Consider the following 19,694-nt stretch of genomic DNA (forward strand, 5'->3'; position numbering starts at 1 on the left):
GCTGATCAGTTTTCAATTTCTCCCTTCTAAGTAGCATAGGGATGATCTTGTTGTAACCTGGCTTTCATTAAATATCCTGATAAAATTATTCTAGATATAAACAACTCAATATATTCCTTGCTTTGTTGGATTGTGACATTGACTACATACTATAAACGTTCCTAAAGCTATTGGTGTTGTTACACATTAACTCCAGTCTATGGTGTGATCTATAAAATAGCTCATTTTTTTTTATTTTTTATATAAGATGTGCCACTATTCAAGCAAAGCAATGTACACTTATATGTATGGTGGTGGTATTTGTCAGAATAACTGAGCTATTTTCCTTTTTAAAAAATAGTCTGAATTAATTATACAATATACCTAATGATATTTTATATTAAAAATTTAAACAACTTATAAAACTTCAATTAGAAAATCCAACTCTTTTCTTGAATATACACAAAATATTAAGTAACATATATTTTTTTTTTGATAATTTATAATTTAGGACATAAGCTTTTTGGTTCACATTCACCTTTCAATCTTTCTGTATAGACAGTTATGAAATGTATTATATGTTATAAAACAGCATTTTTTAAATATTTACAATATTTTTAAATTTACAATGATATAAAAAACCAAATTAAATTTATTAAACACATATAACCCCCAGACTCCAATACCACAGCCTGCCATTATCTTCAATCTGAACGCTCAGGTGCCTTCACAGTCTAATTTCTAGCCCTATGAACCATCAGCGACATCATTTACTCCTCTGTCTGTATTTCAAAAACTTATAAATTTCCAGAAAATTGATGCTTAATATTGTTGAATCTCAGAAAAAGAGTTCACTGAGTTGTGGATCGGGCCCAAGCATCTCAACTACATTGTATCAAAATTTCTAGTTAATGTTACAGCACTTGATTGGTAAATGCAGAAATCTACTATTGGAAGTGTCTTGGCAGTCTATTGTTTACTTAATTTCTCTTACCGTTGCCTGTTTTATCCGAGACTATATTTAAAATGATCTCCTTAGGTATTCAAATCAACTGTGACTTTTTTGATTTGTTGCTGTAACAAACATGTATGTATTTACTTATTGTTTACTTTTACATAGAAACATTTTAAATTTTAGTTAAAACATAGTGTGAAACAATGGTTGACAATGCTTGACTCAACTGCCAGATTTTCCCCCAACGTCCAAGGGGTACCCACTTTATTGAGACTTAGTGTCCCAGGAATGCTCCTGAACCCACAGGATTGATAAATGGCTGATTTAACAGAATAATCATCTGTTACTGATGGATTCAACTTGAACCTGGTTGATAGTAATAGTGCCTCACTGAGCCAGCCCTATTGATTTACATACTGATAGTAAATTAGATAAGTAGTCCTAAAAGGAATTAAATAATGGAATAATTTACTTCTTAAAGGAGTTAAGATTTATTACCATACTGAGTTACAGAGCTTATGTGCTTAAATAGTTTTTATTTTATAGGTGTGTGACATTGTTCAAGGAACTCTTTTAAAAGTTCAAAAAATCTTCAGGGGTAAAGCTGCCTCATTCGCAAAATCAAAGATGGAAGAAGCTGATCATTGGTTGAAGAAAGAGAAATATGATCGTGCTTTAGCTTCAGCCAACCTTGCTGTGGTCAGGGCTCCTACACCTTCTAAAGGTATTTCTATCTAAATTTAAATTGTTTTTATTGTTAAAAAATTCAATAAATTTGTGTAATTAATTCAACAACTTATAAGTTCCATTAATTCTTATTGTATGAATTATTTTTAAAGAAAAAGGGTCAACAATACTGTGAAAATATGGCATTTCTGTGGTTGGTGTACTAAGAATTTAGAGATACATTGAAAAGTTTATTATAAACAGAATAGATTGATAAAGAAACACAGGAATGTTGTGCAGTAATTCAGGATCAGAAGTTGTAATTTCCAAAACTATTATCCTTCCCACTGTTCTTATGGATGCAAAACGTGGACTCTTACATTAATGTAAGAACAACACCTTAAGGTTTATGAAAATAAATTAATACTTACAATATTCATACTGAAAAATGAGTTAACAAAAGAATTTAGAAGGTTACACAACACAGAATTGAGGGGACTACACACCGTAAATATAATTCAGGTTATTACATTGTGGAGAATGAGATGGGTGTGTAAGGTTGTGGGATTTAATAATAAACGGATCCTTAAATCTGTTAAGTTAACACTGTAGAGAACCATTAGTGGTATCGGCATTAAACCTTCGGGTTCGCTAAGCCTGTTCCTAAAACCCACAATTTGGTTAAAATTGACTCCCTCTCTATGAGTCCATTGATTTTTTTTTTTTTTTTAACACCAAATTATTACCCATTAGATTGCTACTCTGTTTTATGTGCCTACATTTATTTTGTGGACCTCTTCAAAATAAAAGTAAACTGAATTAGTTGGAAATTGCATCCACACAATTCTGAATTGAGGCTCTAGGATCGCAACAACATACTTCGCTGTCACAGTAGTATTGAAAAAATAAACTGAAAAGAGATTTGTAGGTTTGCTAAATTGATTTTATAAAACGTTTTATTTGGAAGAGGGAATACTTAATCTGAATAGTTTTTCATAGGCATTTATAAATACAATATTCCAAATCTCAATGCATTGAGATTTGGAATATTGTATAAATACAATATTCCAAATACTTTGAAATAAGAGGAATTTGCAATGAAAATTTATTAACTATCCTGGAATAAGATAAATAGTAAGATATCCCATGTACACAGTCATCAATCTTCATTAGTTGGTATAATAAAGGCAATTATTTTTAATTTAGTAATACTGGTCCACAACCAGTACTATCACAATTCCTAAAAATATTTTTAATTCATTTTTTAAAATTTTATTGTAGGTAAAAATTTATTTCAAGAAGAAGGATCAATTCTTCCTATGTCTTTACTGATTCGAAGTGAAATTTTGTTTAAGATGTCAGAATTTCAACTATGCTTGAATGATTTGCAATTAGGACTTAAATATTGCCTGTCCGATATCCTGAAGTAAGTGAAAATATTATGCCTTGTTATTTCTAAGGACGATCAAATTATATTTAATTTTTATTCTATTAAACTGCAAAACCAATTGATTATGGTCAGGATATTCTGTTTATAAAAAAAGATAATTCTTATTTTTAAAATATTAATATTTATTTAACATATCAGCTGCCAACACGATAACACACAGTTAGCAATCTTACCTAGGAGGCACACTACAAGTTATCTTCAAGTAAAAATACAAGATAATTCGTAGTCAGTTTCCCAGACAACAATGCAGACATGCTAGTTGGCAATCAAGGTGTTAGTTATTCAGTGATAAACAAATAATAAAATATTTAGAAATCTTTTATGCATCTTTTTATCTATCTTGATAACTTGTCCTATTTGTGGGTTATAAAACTCACTGTATAATGACCACTGTAAATCTTTGATTTAAGCATTTCTATGTATCAGAAAAGGGTTTTCAGTTACAATTAAGGAATAAAGTAAGTGACCCAGTAATTGTACACTTAAGCATTTTTTTCCCGTGATAATTTCCCTAAAAACTAACCACTTTATCAATCAGTCAACTTTTTTTCACTTTTAAACAATAATTACACAGAAAGAGAATGTTGAAAGAAATTCATTGATTGATCTAACACAGAATTTTTGATTAATTGTCCAAATTACTTTTCAATATTTTCCCAGTAGTTGGACAGTAGGCCTTAGTGTTTTACAGCATTGGCCTTGAAGTTGAGCACTCCTTTTGCATTTGAAAAATAAAAATCATTATTCTATGTTGCTCACACTAGTGAATTTACCATGGTTTGTTGTTTGTTTATTTTTATTTTTATAATATGCTAGGAACTTAGGTATGAAGTTGAAACAACTATCATTAGAAGTTTTAGTAAGTTAAAAATGCACGTTCTGTTGAGGTATAGTTGCATAAAATAAGGTTTATTTGAGCTACTCATAAAATTATTTTAATCAGAGGTCATTGAGTAAACTTCAACAGCATGTATATAAGATATAATCATTTAAATATCTTTCTGGTTACTTATAACACATATAGCACTTCATGCTTTTACTGATTCATGATTAAGAAAAATAGGAATCCCCAAAATCAAGCATATTAAGTAAATGCTTATAGACATTGCTCAGAGAATAGTTGTGAGGAACACTTTAGACATTTGGAAAGATAAGATAAACTCAAAGGATGTGAATACAAAGTGAAAAATGAAGAAAATGGCACATATTATCCTAATTAATATAAATCAATCTTTGATAATTTTAAGTATAAGACAATCAGTTTTATTGGTCAGATTTTCTTTTTCCCGACAAATCGTATTGTATCACAAATAAAAGTATTTGTAAGAATGTTGCATTCATCACTATTTATTCATTTGTGTTTAGGAACAGCAAGTAGTAGAACACACATAACATGATAATATTTCTCACAAATGTCAGGAAACGTTGCAGGTTATGCTTTGGATAGATAACCCCACACTCAATGCATAGCCCTTTGAATAGTTCTTCTGCCAATATGTCATTCAGTGTTCCTTGCATTAGAATGATTTCAGTAAAAACTTGGGTTAGCGATAGTGGGATGTATTTTGATCCTTTCCATCAGTACTATCTTCATCTTACTGAAAGATCAGCCACTTTCTGTTTACACTTCTATTTGGTACAACTTGGTTTTCTTGAGCCGTCTGTAGCTCAGATGGTCAGGTGCAGGTCTTATCAATTAAAATCTGCGGGTGACACTGGTTCGAATCCGGCCTGGGACGTTTTTTTCATTAAGTGACGGTTTCACACAATGAAAAACTTGACCCCTTACCATGGTTAGAATAGGTTGGTCACCTGTAGATACTACCCTCCCCCCACTGTATGGAAGGGGGGTCATTTTTTGAAGCTTGGTTTGCACAATCATAATGGTCCTATCTTTCAGGTAATGGAAACCATATGAAGTTAAATTAATTCCTTTTTTATTTTTATTTTATTTTATTTTTTTTTTTTAGCGTATTAATTTAATTTCTCAATGGGCTGTCTGCTATGTTCTGTTTCGCCCTTCTTTTGGGGGTTTCTGGATAAACCAAACAATCTTCTAAAGAACTTGACTTTAATTTTTTGAAAACATTTTTATTTTATTGAATTGGTGTTAGTTGTCATTCAAGAGTCAAAATCTGTGCTAGAGAGTGCTGCCATTCATTCATCTCCTCCAAATGAAATTTCAATTATTGAACTTGTTGGTTCTGGAATCGGTGGTTCTATTGGCACAAATAGATATTCAGTCTGCTATGCACATGATGGACCTATTGGGAGAGATTAGTTCATTTTCTGATCTATATAAATGCATCACTTGTCAAAATCAAAAGTGGCTCCCATTTAGGGGTGGATAAGTATGTCCTTCTAAAGGCAAGGGGTGATTTTGGAAAATTAAATTAAAAAGAGGCCTTACAAAGGTTCGTGCTTTATCCACCTCTTCTAGAGCCCTTCTTCCCGAACCGATCAATCAGGTTAGTAGAACTGAACAAAATACAAAACCCAATAAGTAGAGGAGTTTGACTTGTTATTGTCCAATGAAGAATTGTCCATTAGACAAATGGACCCGGTGAACTTTACTAGCACAGTAGTTATATAATGTTATAATTGTAACATCCATGATCAGTTTAGTCAACTGCAGAACAAGTCTCCAGTGTGTGTTATTACACAACTGCTCACTTTAGAGAATTTTGGAGATATTCGACTATTCAAATTTTTTTTTTCTAGGTCTACTGCATATCTAAGGATGGGCTTGTGCTACTTAAAACTTGGAGATAAAAATAAATCAAAAATTTCATTCACAGTTGCTATTTCTTGTGGAAGTGAAGAAATAAAAGAGGAAGGTCATAAGTATCTTGATAATTTAGAAGAAAATTTAGTCACTCCTGCTAAAAAACTCGGTAATAAAAGTCAAAACATATAAATCATTATAAATTGTTTTCATATTTTATTCTATCATACTTTTTTTTTGTGTTATTCGATTAGTGTTCAACTTCTAAATCAATAAATCTTTTATATTTTTATTTAAAAATTAATAGTGGATATTAGAAATAGTAAGTAACTGATCAAGAAAGAAAACAAACCATTCAGTGTTGTTCCAAAAATATTCTGAGTTGCTAAAATGTATGGCACTTCCAATCTCACTGGAATAGTGTAAAAAGAATCTGATCACAACATTATATATATAGGGGGAGAGAGAGAGAGAGAGATTTAATAGTCTCTTTCCTTGCTCTGTTTTTGTTTCTTTTTTTCTTTTTACAGATTATTTTAAAGAAATTGGTTTAATAGAACTAGATTATTATAATATTTTAGATCCAGAAACAGTTAGAATAGACTATGCTGATGATCTCCCCGGAATAAGTAAATTAATATCAATGACAAGTGACAAAGGATCTGGTCGTTATTTTAAAGCTGCAAAACCAATTGCAATTGGTGATATCGTCTCTTGTGAAGAACCTGTTGTATCAGCTTTGTTTTTTGACAAACATGGAACTCATTGCTTACATTGCTATAGAAGGTATTTTTTACATTGGCTACATATTTTGTATAATTAACTAATCATTGTTTATCCTCTCTGTATCAATGTTTCCTTAACTATGTATTTGTGTTTTGAAAATAGTTTTAATTAGAAAATATTATCTGGCAACATCATAATTCTTTCATTTTTTAGATTTATTTAAAATATGTGTAAGTTTTTTTTTATGCCAGATTTTCTTTTTAAATATTGAATAATCAGAAGTAAAAATTCAGAATCAATATGAGGATCATAAGAAGTATAGTTTTTATTAATATTGAAATTAGCTCCTAAAAGAACTCTGCCAGTCTTTTCTCAAGCTCAGCTGAGAAAGGAGGGAGTTAGGGTAAACTTGTTGTGTTAGTTCGGAAGTGGTAATTTTCCATCCACACCATTAAGCAAGGCAAAGTTGGCCTGAAAAATTAAAAGGCAACCCATATTCGGGACCTAGGTACAACAACATTCTCATACACTATTTATCTGAGATAAAAAAATATTAAAAGTTATGAAAGAAATAAAGACAATAAGATATTATGGTGCAAGATCCAGTAAGGAAAAATGTATATCATCCTAGGTAGGTAGAACTTGAAGGCAATTAGATGAAAGGAGATGGAACTGGTTGAAGGACGCTAAAATTTATGTAGGAGGCCTAACAGAAACAAATAAGAAGGGAAAAGGAGAGGAAAAAATTTGCTAATATGGTGTACTGTTCTCAGGAGTTTATCACCAGGAACTGTTTTTTTTTTTGTTTTTTTTATCAAATAATGTTCATGTTTAAAAATTAACAGGGTGTAAACTGAGAAATCTACATAAAAAGTTTTAGGAAAGTACTTAATAAATTAAGCACAATTAATGGAATAGATAAGACATTCAAGCAGAAGGATAATTTTTTTTTTTAACTCCTGCAGCTTGGGTGGGTTGACTTTTATTTTTTGTTGGTCCCATAGAATAAGAACTCAACCCCTATTTGGGTTAGAATAGGTTTTTTTTTCTATATAATAACCTTCTCCTGTTTGTCAGTATTAAACAAATGGGGGGTAAAAAAGAGAAGTAGTATAGGTTGGCACATTTTAATTAATTTTTTGTAATATATCTATATTGATTTTGTACAGGATTTTAAGGTGGCAGCGCTTCAGAGGAAAGGTAAGAGGAAAAATGTATGATTAAAATCAGAATGGAATCAGGTTCTAAAACGAGGATAAAATTGTAAATTAAGCAATCGATTCATAGTGTGAAACTTAAAAAGAGATGGATTATTTAGATTTGAAAAAGAGGGTTTTAGAAATTAAGGGAAGATTAGGTAGGTAGCTATTGTTTGGAAGTCAGGTGCACCTCAACCTGTGTCATGGAGAACTACTCAGGTGTTAAGAAATTCATTAGAGGGTGGTGGATATACTGGGAGTGGATAAACATGCCCCAGGGATGATCTGTCGTACCGACCTATGCTCACCGTGGGACTTATGGGACCTACGTCTTGCCGTGGACAGGCAGAGGATTGGGAGGGCTCCGGGACTTGATGCCTTGGACGCTGCAATCCTCAGCAACAGTGCTCCATATATCGAGGAGGAGCTGTTGGAAATCTTCAAAGAGTGCTTGGATAAGGGGTACTTTCCGAGCAGATGGAGGATTGCAGACTTGAGACTGCTCTACAAAGGGGGAGGCAAGGATAAGGAATCGCCGAAGGCCTATCGACCAATATGCTTCCTCCCTGTTATCAGCAAGGTCCTGGAGCATATGATAGTGCATAGTCTCAGACCAGTCCTCAGTGCTGCGAGTCACCCACGGCAATACGGCTCGACCCGTGGCAAGGGAACAACAGATGCACTGCTGAGAGTGCATGAGGATGTAGAAGGGAGGGCGGAGAAATATGTCTTGATGATGCTGTTCAACGTATCCTCCGCCTTCGAAAGTGTTTGGTGGGTGCGCGTACTCCAGCGGTTGCAGGAGTTCGACACCCTCAGCAACTTATACTCCCTTGTGAGTTGTTACCTTCGTAACAGGAGTGTGAAGATCAGGGGTAGCTATTCTGTGGTCAAGAGAAGGATCGAGAGAGGCTGCCTGCAGGGTTCGGTTCTCAGCCCGGCCCTATGGAAGTTAGTGTTCGATGAGTTGTTGGAACTAGGAGATAGAGGGTTTCTTGCCACGGCCTACGTCAACTACCTGGCAGTCATCCTGGCCAGGAATAGCAGAGCCAGATTGAAGAACGAAGCGGAGAGATGTGCCAGTCTGGTTGGAGAATGGTGCGTGAGGAGAAGGTTGAGTATGGCCACAGCTAAGACTCAGGCCATACTCCTAAAAGGCTTCACAGACAGGGCTCACCGTATCACATACAAATCTGGACATACAGGGAGAGAAGGTGAGGAAGTGACATACCTCGGAGTGAGGATGAGAAGAGGCTTCGACGCCACCCCTCACCTGGTTTACCTGAGGGATAGGGTGACTCTGTCACTTAAAGGGTTGAGCAGTATAGGGGTGCTTTCTGGGGCCTCAGGTACCCCGCAACGATGACTATTTACAATGGAGTGGTCTTAGGTATCCTGAGGTACGCATCCCCTGCGTGGAGTCGAACCCTCATGCGGGATCAGAAGAAGAGACTAGCCACTACGCAACGGCTCACGGCTCTGCTGAGGGTCACGAAGGCGTATAGGATGGTGTTGGATGAGGCGGTGCAGGTGCAGGCCGGAGCAATGCCCCTGGACCTCATCCTCAAGGAGGATGCTACGAAGTATGATGTGAAGAGGCAGGGGCTGGGAGTGCTACCGGAGGAACAATGAGAGAGGATCGGCGAGACCCCGAACCTTTGGAAGAAGTTCCTGCAGGAAGAGTCAATTGAGGAGCGGAATGGACGGTAGCGGACTAGCGAAAAGGGTGCGACGCTGAGGAAATTCTTCTGCACCGTCCACTCAGACTGAGAGCAGGTTGGGTCATCCCAGACTATTGGGTCTCGCAGATCCTGACAGGACACAGAGGATTTTGTGGAAAGCTTCAAAGCTTCAGAAAGAACATCGACCCCCGGTGCCCGACGTGTGGGGTCCCAGAAACGGCAGAGCATGTGGTATTGGACTGCACCGTGATGGAAGGACACCATGCCAGGTTGACGAGAAAGAGCAGGATCTTCGCCCTCGCCGAGTCGGACTTCCCTCTCCTGATGGAGGAGGAGAACTACCCGTACTTCAGGGAATTCATCTACGGGTGGAGGGAAGTGGTCGGGCCAATGCACTTTAGATTGGGAAGGCCTTGGCCGCCCGGAGTCGGCAAGCCACCAATGGAAGATAAAGATGACAGCGAAGAAACAGGCTGAGACCAGGAGGGCTGGACTAGGCTGCGTACTGGAGGTGACAACCGGACGGATGCGGACCAGGCGTGTTGGATAAGGTGTAGCACCATCTTAAGGCACTCAACCGAGTGCTAGGCTGCACCATGCTTTTAGAAAATTGTTCCCAAAAAAAATTAAATGGTTCCACCATTAATTATGTTTATATTTATTAAAATAAACTAAAAAAAAAAAAAAATAAAATAAAAGATGTTTATTGGCAGCAGTGGCATGCGCAATCCTAACTCACTACCCCACTGTTGTTGAAGCCCGTATGACAGCAATGCCAGGAAGGGGTAACAAAAATAAAAAATAATAGGGACATAGGAATTTGTTTATTGGGACATGGTACATAATTTTAATGAATAAGAAAGGAAAATAGGATTCAAGGTTAGAGCTTCAGCATCACTTTTAATCTTAACAAACTCATAAAATAAAAAATCTAGTTTAATGACATTTAATGTAATTCTATGCTTTGAAAAACCTTGAAGTACTGACCTAATTATAGTTCAATGTTCTTTAATAATGTTTATTCTTTAATAAAATAATTGTAATTCTTATTCTTATTCTAACCACCCAAACCTACTAGTTTCTAACCTTGCTTCCTCTTCCATTCTTGACAATCCTCTGAAAATTAAAAAGGCACCTGAAAAGAGGATACCTACGAGACCTGCTAATGTTAAAATGTCATTAGAGTGCTACCAATGGGTAGTCTCTCTACATGTCTGTATCACTCCATTATAACAGATCAAATTTAAAGGATGCATTATTATGTACAGTTGTAAATTGCAATAAAAAATATTTTTTTAAAATTCTTATTCTATTATAATTCAATATAATTTAATATTGAAATTTAGATTGTTAGTCAGTAATTAGTTAGATAGTAGAAATTAGGTTTAAGTTCTTAATTTTTATCTTAAGTATAACAGTTCTAATTAATTAACTAAACATTTTTTTATCATACTACCAAGTTGCATGCTTTGATTTTAGGTTAAAATCACCAGTACCTTGTCCAAGTTGTTCTGGAGTCGCTTTCTGTTCAATGAACTGCTTAAACGATGGCATGAAGTATCATAAATGGGAATGTCCTTACTTAGAATTGTCCATTGGTTCAGGGATGTCTATACTTTCTTTCCTGTCATTGAGGATTATTACTCAACAGTCATTAGATTATTTCCAGCCTTATCAGCAAAACAACGAACCAAAGAGTTATGAAAAAGTAAGAACATAGCAAATATTATTTTTATAAATAAAATCAGTTCAGGTATCAAAGTGTCGTGTTTCCTTACAATAGGTATCATGTATGGTCTTAGTAGACCATAGCATTGTAGGAGTTAATATTCTGATCAACTCATATTGTAGAATGCAGTTATAAAAATATCTATTCCTTCAATATTGTTAAGAACCTTTTGTAGCTTTTCATGGTCTCTGCCCAATCTAATCTTTATTCTTAATGTGTAGTTTATTGTTGAGCATAAAAGGAGAATATCTCCTCTCATTAAATCTTAAGTCAACAATAAACACCTTATTATGAATCCAGTTACCCAAGGCCAATGTCATGATAGCAACAATCAATCAGTATACACATCACAATACCAGAATATACAACCAATCTAGATCTCTTCAGCATCTGAATCCTTCAGCTCAACACCTTCACTTCTCATCTGACTCTTACTTCTTCTTCTATCAAAAACTCTCCGACTGGCACTCCTCCTATATCTGTTAAAAATGCAGTCTAGGAATATATAATTTAACCCTCATTCTCCAAACCCTCTTTTCCCAATTTCAAATCTCACATTAATTCTCTATCTTCCCATCATTAACTTCTAGCCTATATTTTTTTCAATCCACAGCTCTTTACTTAAAATTATCTTTAAACTTCTTACCAATCTAGAATATACCGATAATGATACCCATTTTCACCATTCCAATGATAGGTGTCACATGTTTCTATTTTCAACATTATTTCAAATTAACTCCAACACCCTCCATCTTTCTCTTCTAGTTTTTCTCTTTAAGTCTTCAAAACCTTTCCTTCACCTGACTTTTTTTTTTTTTTTTTTTTTTTTATCCCACGACAATATTATCATTATTAAAGCGGTCTAAAGCAACTAACCGGGAAACTAATACATTTCTTCTTCAACGGCTGACCTCAGAAATTAAAAGAATGATGAAAAGAAGAAAATTGGCTATACGCAAAGTCAGGCACAACTCTCAAGCAGATTATGCGTCTATCAAACTTGTCTGCATTTAAACAACATCTGCTGTCTGCTGATGTTTTAAATTGTACTAGATCTGTCTTTTCCAATGTTGTTAATTTTGGATTAAAATGAGAAAATCTTTAAAAAATCAATTTTATAAAGCAAAAAAATTACCCTCTTATTAAGCAACCACCTTAGTTCCTATCCTGTTGAATCTTTTGGAAGACCTCATCAACTTTCTTATCCCTATCCATATGCCACTGTATTGCACTACCCTTGCTTTAATCTTGACCTTCGTTTTTCACCTATTCTATCATTATTTGCTCTTGACCCTAATATTATCCAGCACCACTTTGTGCTCTATAATAAAATCCCTTCTGGCAATTATTCCTATCCTTTACCTTTTCCATATGAAATTCCTTGTATCCCTTCTCTCCAAATGACTCATTGTATTTCTCTCCTCTGTAACTATCCAAAACACTTGAATGAATAGTTCAATCCCACTTGACAAACTTCTTTGCATAAGTCTCCTTCTTTGACCAATTCCAGTCTAGATTTCAGCCTAGATACTTGATCCAGTCTGCTCTCCAACAAACATCACCTGACTTACAGTCCAATATGTGTCCTCATTAGCTAACCATTCTCTTTTTACCCAAGAATTTAATCCTATTAATCATATTATCCTCCAAACCAAACCACAAAACCTTACCTTATCCAGATAAATTCCTCCTATACATCATTTCCTATCCCTGTTGTTCTGCAAGAATTGTAATTGACTTTTCTCATCTATAGTCATAATTTGTGTAAACATTTCTGTATAAAAATTATGAATAAAGATGAAATATAATTTTTTACAATTCTTATTGGATTGATAATATTAATTGAATTGTGAAATGCTGAAACCCCCTATGTTCAAGCCAGTAAATGTGGACTTACGTGGTTTCTTTAAATCACAATTCAATTATGGTATTAATTAATTTTTTTTTTATTTAAGGCGCAGGTAAGTATGTATTAACTTGATTTAAAAATAGAATGAGTTGTTAATACTTCATCATAAATTTACTGATGATTTTGCAATGTTTCGGCCTAATAAGTCGTCAGGTAGGTAAAAAATCTCCATGTTATGTGAGGTCACTATAGTCAAAATGATTGTATTAACACGTATAATATAAAGATTTATTACTTGAGGATGCTTGTTAGGCTTGAACATTGTTTAATCATTAATAAATTTATGATGAAGTATTAACAGCAACTTGTCTTAACTGTGTGTGTTGTTTATTTTTTTTTTACAAGGGTAGGTGGAAATCTTCAAGACACGGATAGGTAAGGGACTAGGTGTGGGATTTTTACGCTCTAAAACCAACTGTTCCGTCCTTTCCACAGATCTGCCGTTAGGCATTACTTCATGGAGGGAAATGGCTGAGTGCTGCCTCATTATTTTCTTCGCATCGTTTTCTTGCCTTCTAGCCCTCTCTTCCGCTCTCAACCTCTTAAGGACGACTTTGGTGAATCTCTTCACTGCGTCCCAATACTGGTCTGAGCGCAGCATATGACTCACTACATTTTCTGGTGTGATGCACTCTTCATATAATCTCTCCAATTCGGTTATTTCCACAGCAAAGCGAATGCAAGCAAAAAACATGTGTTCTACAGTCTCCTCAATATTCTGGCATACATAGTATTCTGCAGTGTTGTCCTGTTTGAATTGGTACTAAGAGGCTCTAAAGGATCCATGTCCGGTCAACAATTGGGTCATGGAGAAATCCACCTCACCATGCCGGCGACCATACCACAAACCAACAACAGTTATAAGCCTGAGAATCCACCTCCCAAAATCTGCAGCCTCCCATTGCTGTTGCCACTTATCAATGATTATTTTCCACTCTCCTTCTCTAGAGACGTGAGAGCGTTGTCCATAGTGTCTACTTCTTTCTTAAGAAGTTTCACTGGCAGCATTCTGGCTATCACGTACACTGCTTCATAGGAAATAGTTCAAAAAGCGCTTACTGTCCTTATGGAGACCATTTTTCTCCTGTATGATTTTGTAACCATCGCTTCTTTCCAAATTGGAGCTGCATGATTGAGGAGATAACAGTAGCAAGAAGCCTTCTGCGACTCTCCCTAGGACCTCCAATATTTGGCATAAGGTATGACATTAAGGATGCTACTTTAGCAGATTTGGCGCTGATATATTCCGTGTGAACATTAAAGCAGAGACGTGCATCGCTCATTGCTCCTAGGTATTTTAAGCAAGGCTGGGAACAATGTGCCTACCCACTGTGGCAGTGATTTAGTTTGCTTCCTACTAGTGACTAGAACCTCAGTCTTGTGATCTGCAAGTTTTAGATCTACTCAAGACAGCCAACCTCGGACCTTAGCAACAGCCTGATTGTTGATGATGGTAACTTCTTCCAAGTACTTCACCGCCACTGCAACGTTACCTGCGCATTCTATAACTAAGGCCCCCTCCAGCATTATCAATTTAAAAATTGCGTCGTACGTGATGTTCCACAGAAGAGGCTCTACTACAGAGCCCTGTGGGACACCACCAGTTACCTCGTATTTCCTTTGGCCAATGTCTGAAAGATAAAACAGAAATCTATCTTTGAAATAGTCAGTAAGAACTCTTATAAGATAGACTGGCACCCCCATAGTCCATAGGGCATCTAATGTACAAGTCTATCTTGCAGTGTTAAAAGCATTCTTAACATCCAGAGTGATAACTGCTTTAGGTGCTATCTCGAATCTCAATCCTTTTTTTTTTTTTTTTTTAATCCCCCTCCCTTGCCATTTCTGGCATATGGGGGTGCGGGAGCAGTGGGGTAGTTCACGCTGGGATTGCGCATGCCACTGCTCCCAATGAATGATCTTCATCCGTTCGGTAGGCCCTTCTGGTTTCAGTCTGGGTCAGCTTCATCTTCTTCCGGTGGCTCGCTGATGTTGGGTCGTCAAGTCCTTCCCATTGTGAAATGTGTTGGGCCCACCACCTCCTTCCATCCGTAAATGAACTCCCTGAAGAAGGGATAATTCTCTTCTTCCATCAACCAGGGAAAGTCCGACTCGGCGAGGGCGAAAATCCCGGTCTTTCTCAACAGCCTGGCTCGGTGTCCTTCCATGACGGAGCAATCCACTATTATGTGTTCTGCTGTTTCAGGAACTCCGCACGTGGGGCACCGGGGGTCGATGTTCTTTCCAAAGCCCTGCAGCTTTCCCCGAAACCCCCCATGTTCTGTTAGGATCTGTGAGACTCAATAGTCTGGGATGACCCATTTAGCCTTCAGTCTGGAAGGGAGGGTAGGGAAGAATTTTTTCAAAGTAGCGCCCTTCTGGCTTGCTACCCACCATCCATTCCACTTCTGTATTGAGCCCTCCCGCAGTATTTTCTTCCACAAGTTTGGAGTCTCGCCGATCCTCTCTCGGAGCTCATCCGGTAGCGCTTCTAGTCCCTGCCTCTTTACTTCATATTTAAGGACATCCTCCCTGAGGATGAGGTCCAGGGGCATCGCTGCGGCCAGCACCTGCACCGCCTCATGTGACACCGTTCTGTATATCTTCGTGACCCTCAGCAGAGCCAATCTCTGTATGGTGGCCAGTCTTCTCTTCTGTGTCTGCGTGAGGTTTCGGCTCCAGGCAGGGGATGCGTACCTCAGAATACCCAAGATCACACCTTTATATATGGTCATCGTTGCAGGGTACCGGAGACCCCAAAATGCACCCCTTATCCTACTTAATCCATTGAGTGACAGTGTCACCCTGTCTTTTAGATACACTAGGTGAGAAGTGGCATCGAATCTTCTTCTTATCTTCACACCAAGATATGTCACCTCCTCACCCGGTCTAACCCTCCCTCCTTGGATATCCAGGGTGATAGGATGAGCCCTGTCTGTGGAGCCTCTTATGAGTATGGCCTGAGTCTTGGCTGCTGCCATACTCAACTTCCTCCTCACACACCACTCTCCTACAAGACTGGCACACCTCTCCGCTTCTGTCTTTAGTCTGGATCTATTGTTCTTGGCCACGATGACTGCCTTGTCCTCCAGATCCCCCAGCAACTCATCAAATACCAGCTTCCAAAGAGCTGGTCCTAGGACCGAACCCTGGGGACATCCTCTTTCGATTTTTCTCTCGACCTCGTAGTAGTTACCCCTGATCCTGACACTCCTGTTATTGAGGTAACTACCTACGAGGATTACTGGGGGTGTCGAGCTCTTGCAACCACTCAGACTTTCCATCAATTTCCACCCCAAGATATGTTAAGAAGATCAAGATTGAATCTCTTTTTGACCCACACTCAAAATGCTTTCTTTTCTTCTTTTTCTGCCACCGATAAGGTCCTCTGTCTTCCACATTTGCCAGCTTCAGCCACAAGGATGTCAACCAATTTCCTATCATCAAGGTAAGAAATTTTAATAGTGTTCATAGTTCTTTCAGAAAACCACAAACATATGTAAGTATACATATTTGATTTGTGAATTTGTATTTTATTTTCAAGCATGTTCATTATGAAGTATAATGAACTTAAATTGTTTAGATGTACATATAAAATTGTATATTAGGTTATAATTGCAATAAAAAGCATGGTATTTTTTTATTAATTTTAAGTCTGCAATTTTTAAATGAAGTAGGGTAATTTGTTTTTCTTTAATAGGTTTTAAATTTGATAGGGCACTCAGACAAACGGGATGCCAAAGACTTTTTACATCGCACTCTCATGGCTTTGTTTCTTCTACAACTTTTACGTCATAGTGGCTATTTTAATAGCAAAATAAATAAAGGTAATCTAAGTTGTTTTTTATGGGTGTAATTTAATTACAAATATGTTCTAAAGAACATTTATTCTTTTAAAGTTGTACTTATTTTCATCAAGAAATTTGAATAATTTCAGTTGACAAGTCTTTAACATCTGATAAAGGAATAGGTAAGTTTTATGTTATTGAGGAACTTTTTCAGAACTAATTTTGTTGAATATATCTTTAAAGTATAAATTTTCAACAGAGTTGACTGAGGAAGAATTGAAAATTGGAACCCTTCTTCTAAAATTTCTGCAAATATTACAATATAATGCTCATGAAATTTATGAAACAGTCTTTCAAAAAGATAATAATAAAACAAAAGGAGCTACATGTTATATAGCTCTTGGGATCTATCCATCCTCAGCTATTTTCAATCATGAATGTCAACCTACACTTGGAAGGTTTGTAATTATTTCTTCATTATTGCTAAGCTCATGCTCATAGTTCTAACCTTGATATTCTTGATGTTATTCTCTCTCCTGATTTAGATAGCATATTGAGTTGGCTGTTAGTAAAGCAATTGAGTTTATTTCATTTAGGTTAGAGCTGTTTTCCAATTATTTTATGATAAGTTTATGTTATTTAGATTTAAGTCACCATATTTTGAAACCACTGAGGTTTAAGGTTAGGTATGCAGTTACTCCTTAAAATTTTTATGTTGGGGTATGAACTAAGGGGATAGTAGGGTTATAATCTTAATGTGATGATTTTTTTGTAAATAATTAAAATTTTTAAGAAATTCTCTTCCGTTTCTTAATACTCTAGAAAACAATTGTAGTTTTATTATTTATTTAACCTGTGGAGCGTTATAGACCTCCTTAGATTCCCATGTAATAAAAGGAAAAATGCATAACTTGGTGAAACTTTGATTAATTTCAATAATTGCTGGTCCAAAATTTAGGGGAACAGGTTCATGCCTTTATCAAGATGCTGCGATAGGTTTTGTAATCACAGTTCTCCTATATGTCTTTAAGAATGTGTTAAACCTGATTTGTAGTTTAAATCTGTAAAATTATTTATGTATTATACGAAAAAACAAAACAGAATCGTGTATTTTTAAAAAAAATAGGAGAATTACTTTTGGGATCTCAAAAGTAATATTTTTTATATTAATATAGAAAGAATTACTTTTGGGGTCCTAAAAGTAATATTTTCTGTATTAATATAGACAAATATGTTGTTATTTGTTCTGGGAGAATCAGTATCAGAGTTGGAACAGTATTATTTTTTAGTTTTTGTTGTTTTATTTATGAGATTAAGATCAAATTAAAGATTTTTTTTTTTAGAAAATAGTATTAATAATTTATTCCACTCACTTGTCTATCTGATATTAAAAAAACTTGGAAGGATTTATGAGATTTGAGAATTAGATGTGAATACAATAATTATTATAAATTAGAAATAAAATAATTTTTTTTTTAGATACTTTTCTGGTAAAAAAATTGTTTTAAGAGCACAACGTCCTATAAGTGTTAATGAAATCGTTTCAGAGAATTATGGGCCAGTATTTACTATGAAAACAAAAGATCAGGTCTGTTTATTATTTTTCTCAAATATTATTTAAGAAACAAGAAGTATGTAAGAAGTAGCTTCTCAATTATTTCCACAAGATTGAACGGACTTTGTTCCAAACATAATTAATTCCTCTGGTAAAACAGAGATTTGATTTACTGAAGTTGAGGCTTAGTTTAGTTTTACAATAATTTATTATAGTTCTTCTGCATATAAATAATGTAATAGTTGATAAACCGTTCAAAATTTCAGAGGCAGAAAATGCTAAAAGGAAGATACTTATTTGATTGCAAATGTGTTGCATGTAAATGTGACTGGCCTATTTTAGGAGAAATGGATCCTGAAAAACATTATTATAGGTTTGTTTATTTTTTAATTCAGTGAATATTGGTTCTTCAATAATGATTTAATTCACATCAATTTCATAGGTGTAAAGTTCAAGCTTGCTCGGGCATTATTACTGACAATAGTAAATGTGACACATGTGGAAGCAGTAGGTCATTAGAAGATGCTAAAATTCTCTATGACACCTATCTAGAAGACTGGAACAGGTGTGTGGAGTTAATGACAGATGGAAAATTTCGAGAAGCTGAGAAGGTTTGTAAAAATATTTTCTTGAAGAAAAACAAACAACTCCCCTCCTAATATCACACAGAAACTCTTAGACTCAGACTTAAACCCTTTACCACCTCTATCCTACCTTCCTTCAACTCTTAATAATCTGTTACAACCCTTTTTCTGCACAGATCCCATCTATACCATCCATTCTCTCTGATAACATGCAGAAATCCCCACAATTCACTATTTCTATCTTATGTCTAGGCCTGAAATCCCATAAAAAACTTTCTTAAGTTTTTACCAACTCAAAAGATACTTTATATCTTCAACAGCGCTCCAATGTACTTTGCAGGATTCCTCAACTGGTAATACTAATAACCTAATGGTAATACTTCTGGTGTCGGCAAAACCTAAAATCAACTATAATCCCTTATTTCCCTATGCAAATCATCCTTCAATTCCTATAACCAGTCCATCTCCAACCTACCTTAAGATGCATTGATTTTCAATCATTACTTTAACTTTGACAAATCTATCCTTTCTACAGCCCCTGACCATAAACTGAAAAAAAAATTTCAAGTATTTCCTGACATATCCTTACTAAACATAATTAATTTTTTTTCCCCCACTGAATAGGACTTTCTACCCCCACCCCATTTACTTCTTTATTTTCTTCCATTTTTTTAAATTATTTATTTTATTTTCATTTTTCTAGTCTTGCCCTCTCAGTCTCTTCTTATTTTTATTTATAATCTATAT

At 35.5% G+C, this 19,694-nt stretch overlaps 1 protein-coding gene across 1 annotated transcript in view; it reads left to right on the forward strand.

Annotated features, from left to right (window-relative positions):
• Nucleotides 1-19,694, forward strand: part of Smyd4-2 (SET and MYND domain containing, class 4, member 2) — a 114,095-nt gene that overhangs the window by 88,002 nt on the left and 6,399 nt on the right. Inside the window, exons 3-13 of the mRNA XM_014427150.3 lie at nt 1,481-1,658; nt 2,882-3,026; nt 5,772-5,944; nt 6,357-6,561; nt 10,862-11,090; nt 16,721-16,847; nt 16,958-16,990; nt 17,068-17,266; nt 18,288-18,396; nt 18,630-18,736; nt 18,806-18,974. Of these exons, the coding sequence (XP_014282636.1) occupies nt 1,481-1,658; nt 2,882-3,026; nt 5,772-5,944; nt 6,357-6,561; nt 10,862-11,090; nt 16,721-16,847; nt 16,958-16,990; nt 17,068-17,266; nt 18,288-18,396; nt 18,630-18,736; nt 18,806-18,974 (1,674 nt within the window). The remainder of the gene's footprint in view (nt 1-1,480; nt 1,659-2,881; nt 3,027-5,771; nt 5,945-6,356; nt 6,562-10,861; nt 11,091-16,720; nt 16,848-16,957; nt 16,991-17,067; nt 17,267-18,287; nt 18,397-18,629; nt 18,737-18,805; nt 18,975-19,694) is intronic.

Source organism: Halyomorpha halys, unplaced genomic scaffold (genome assembly GCF_000696795.3).
Source record: "Halyomorpha halys isolate HHAL.00 unplaced genomic scaffold, Hhal_1.1 Scaffold30.1, whole genome shotgun sequence".
NCBI lineage: Eukaryota > Metazoa > Arthropoda > Insecta > Hemiptera > Pentatomidae > Halyomorpha > Halyomorpha halys.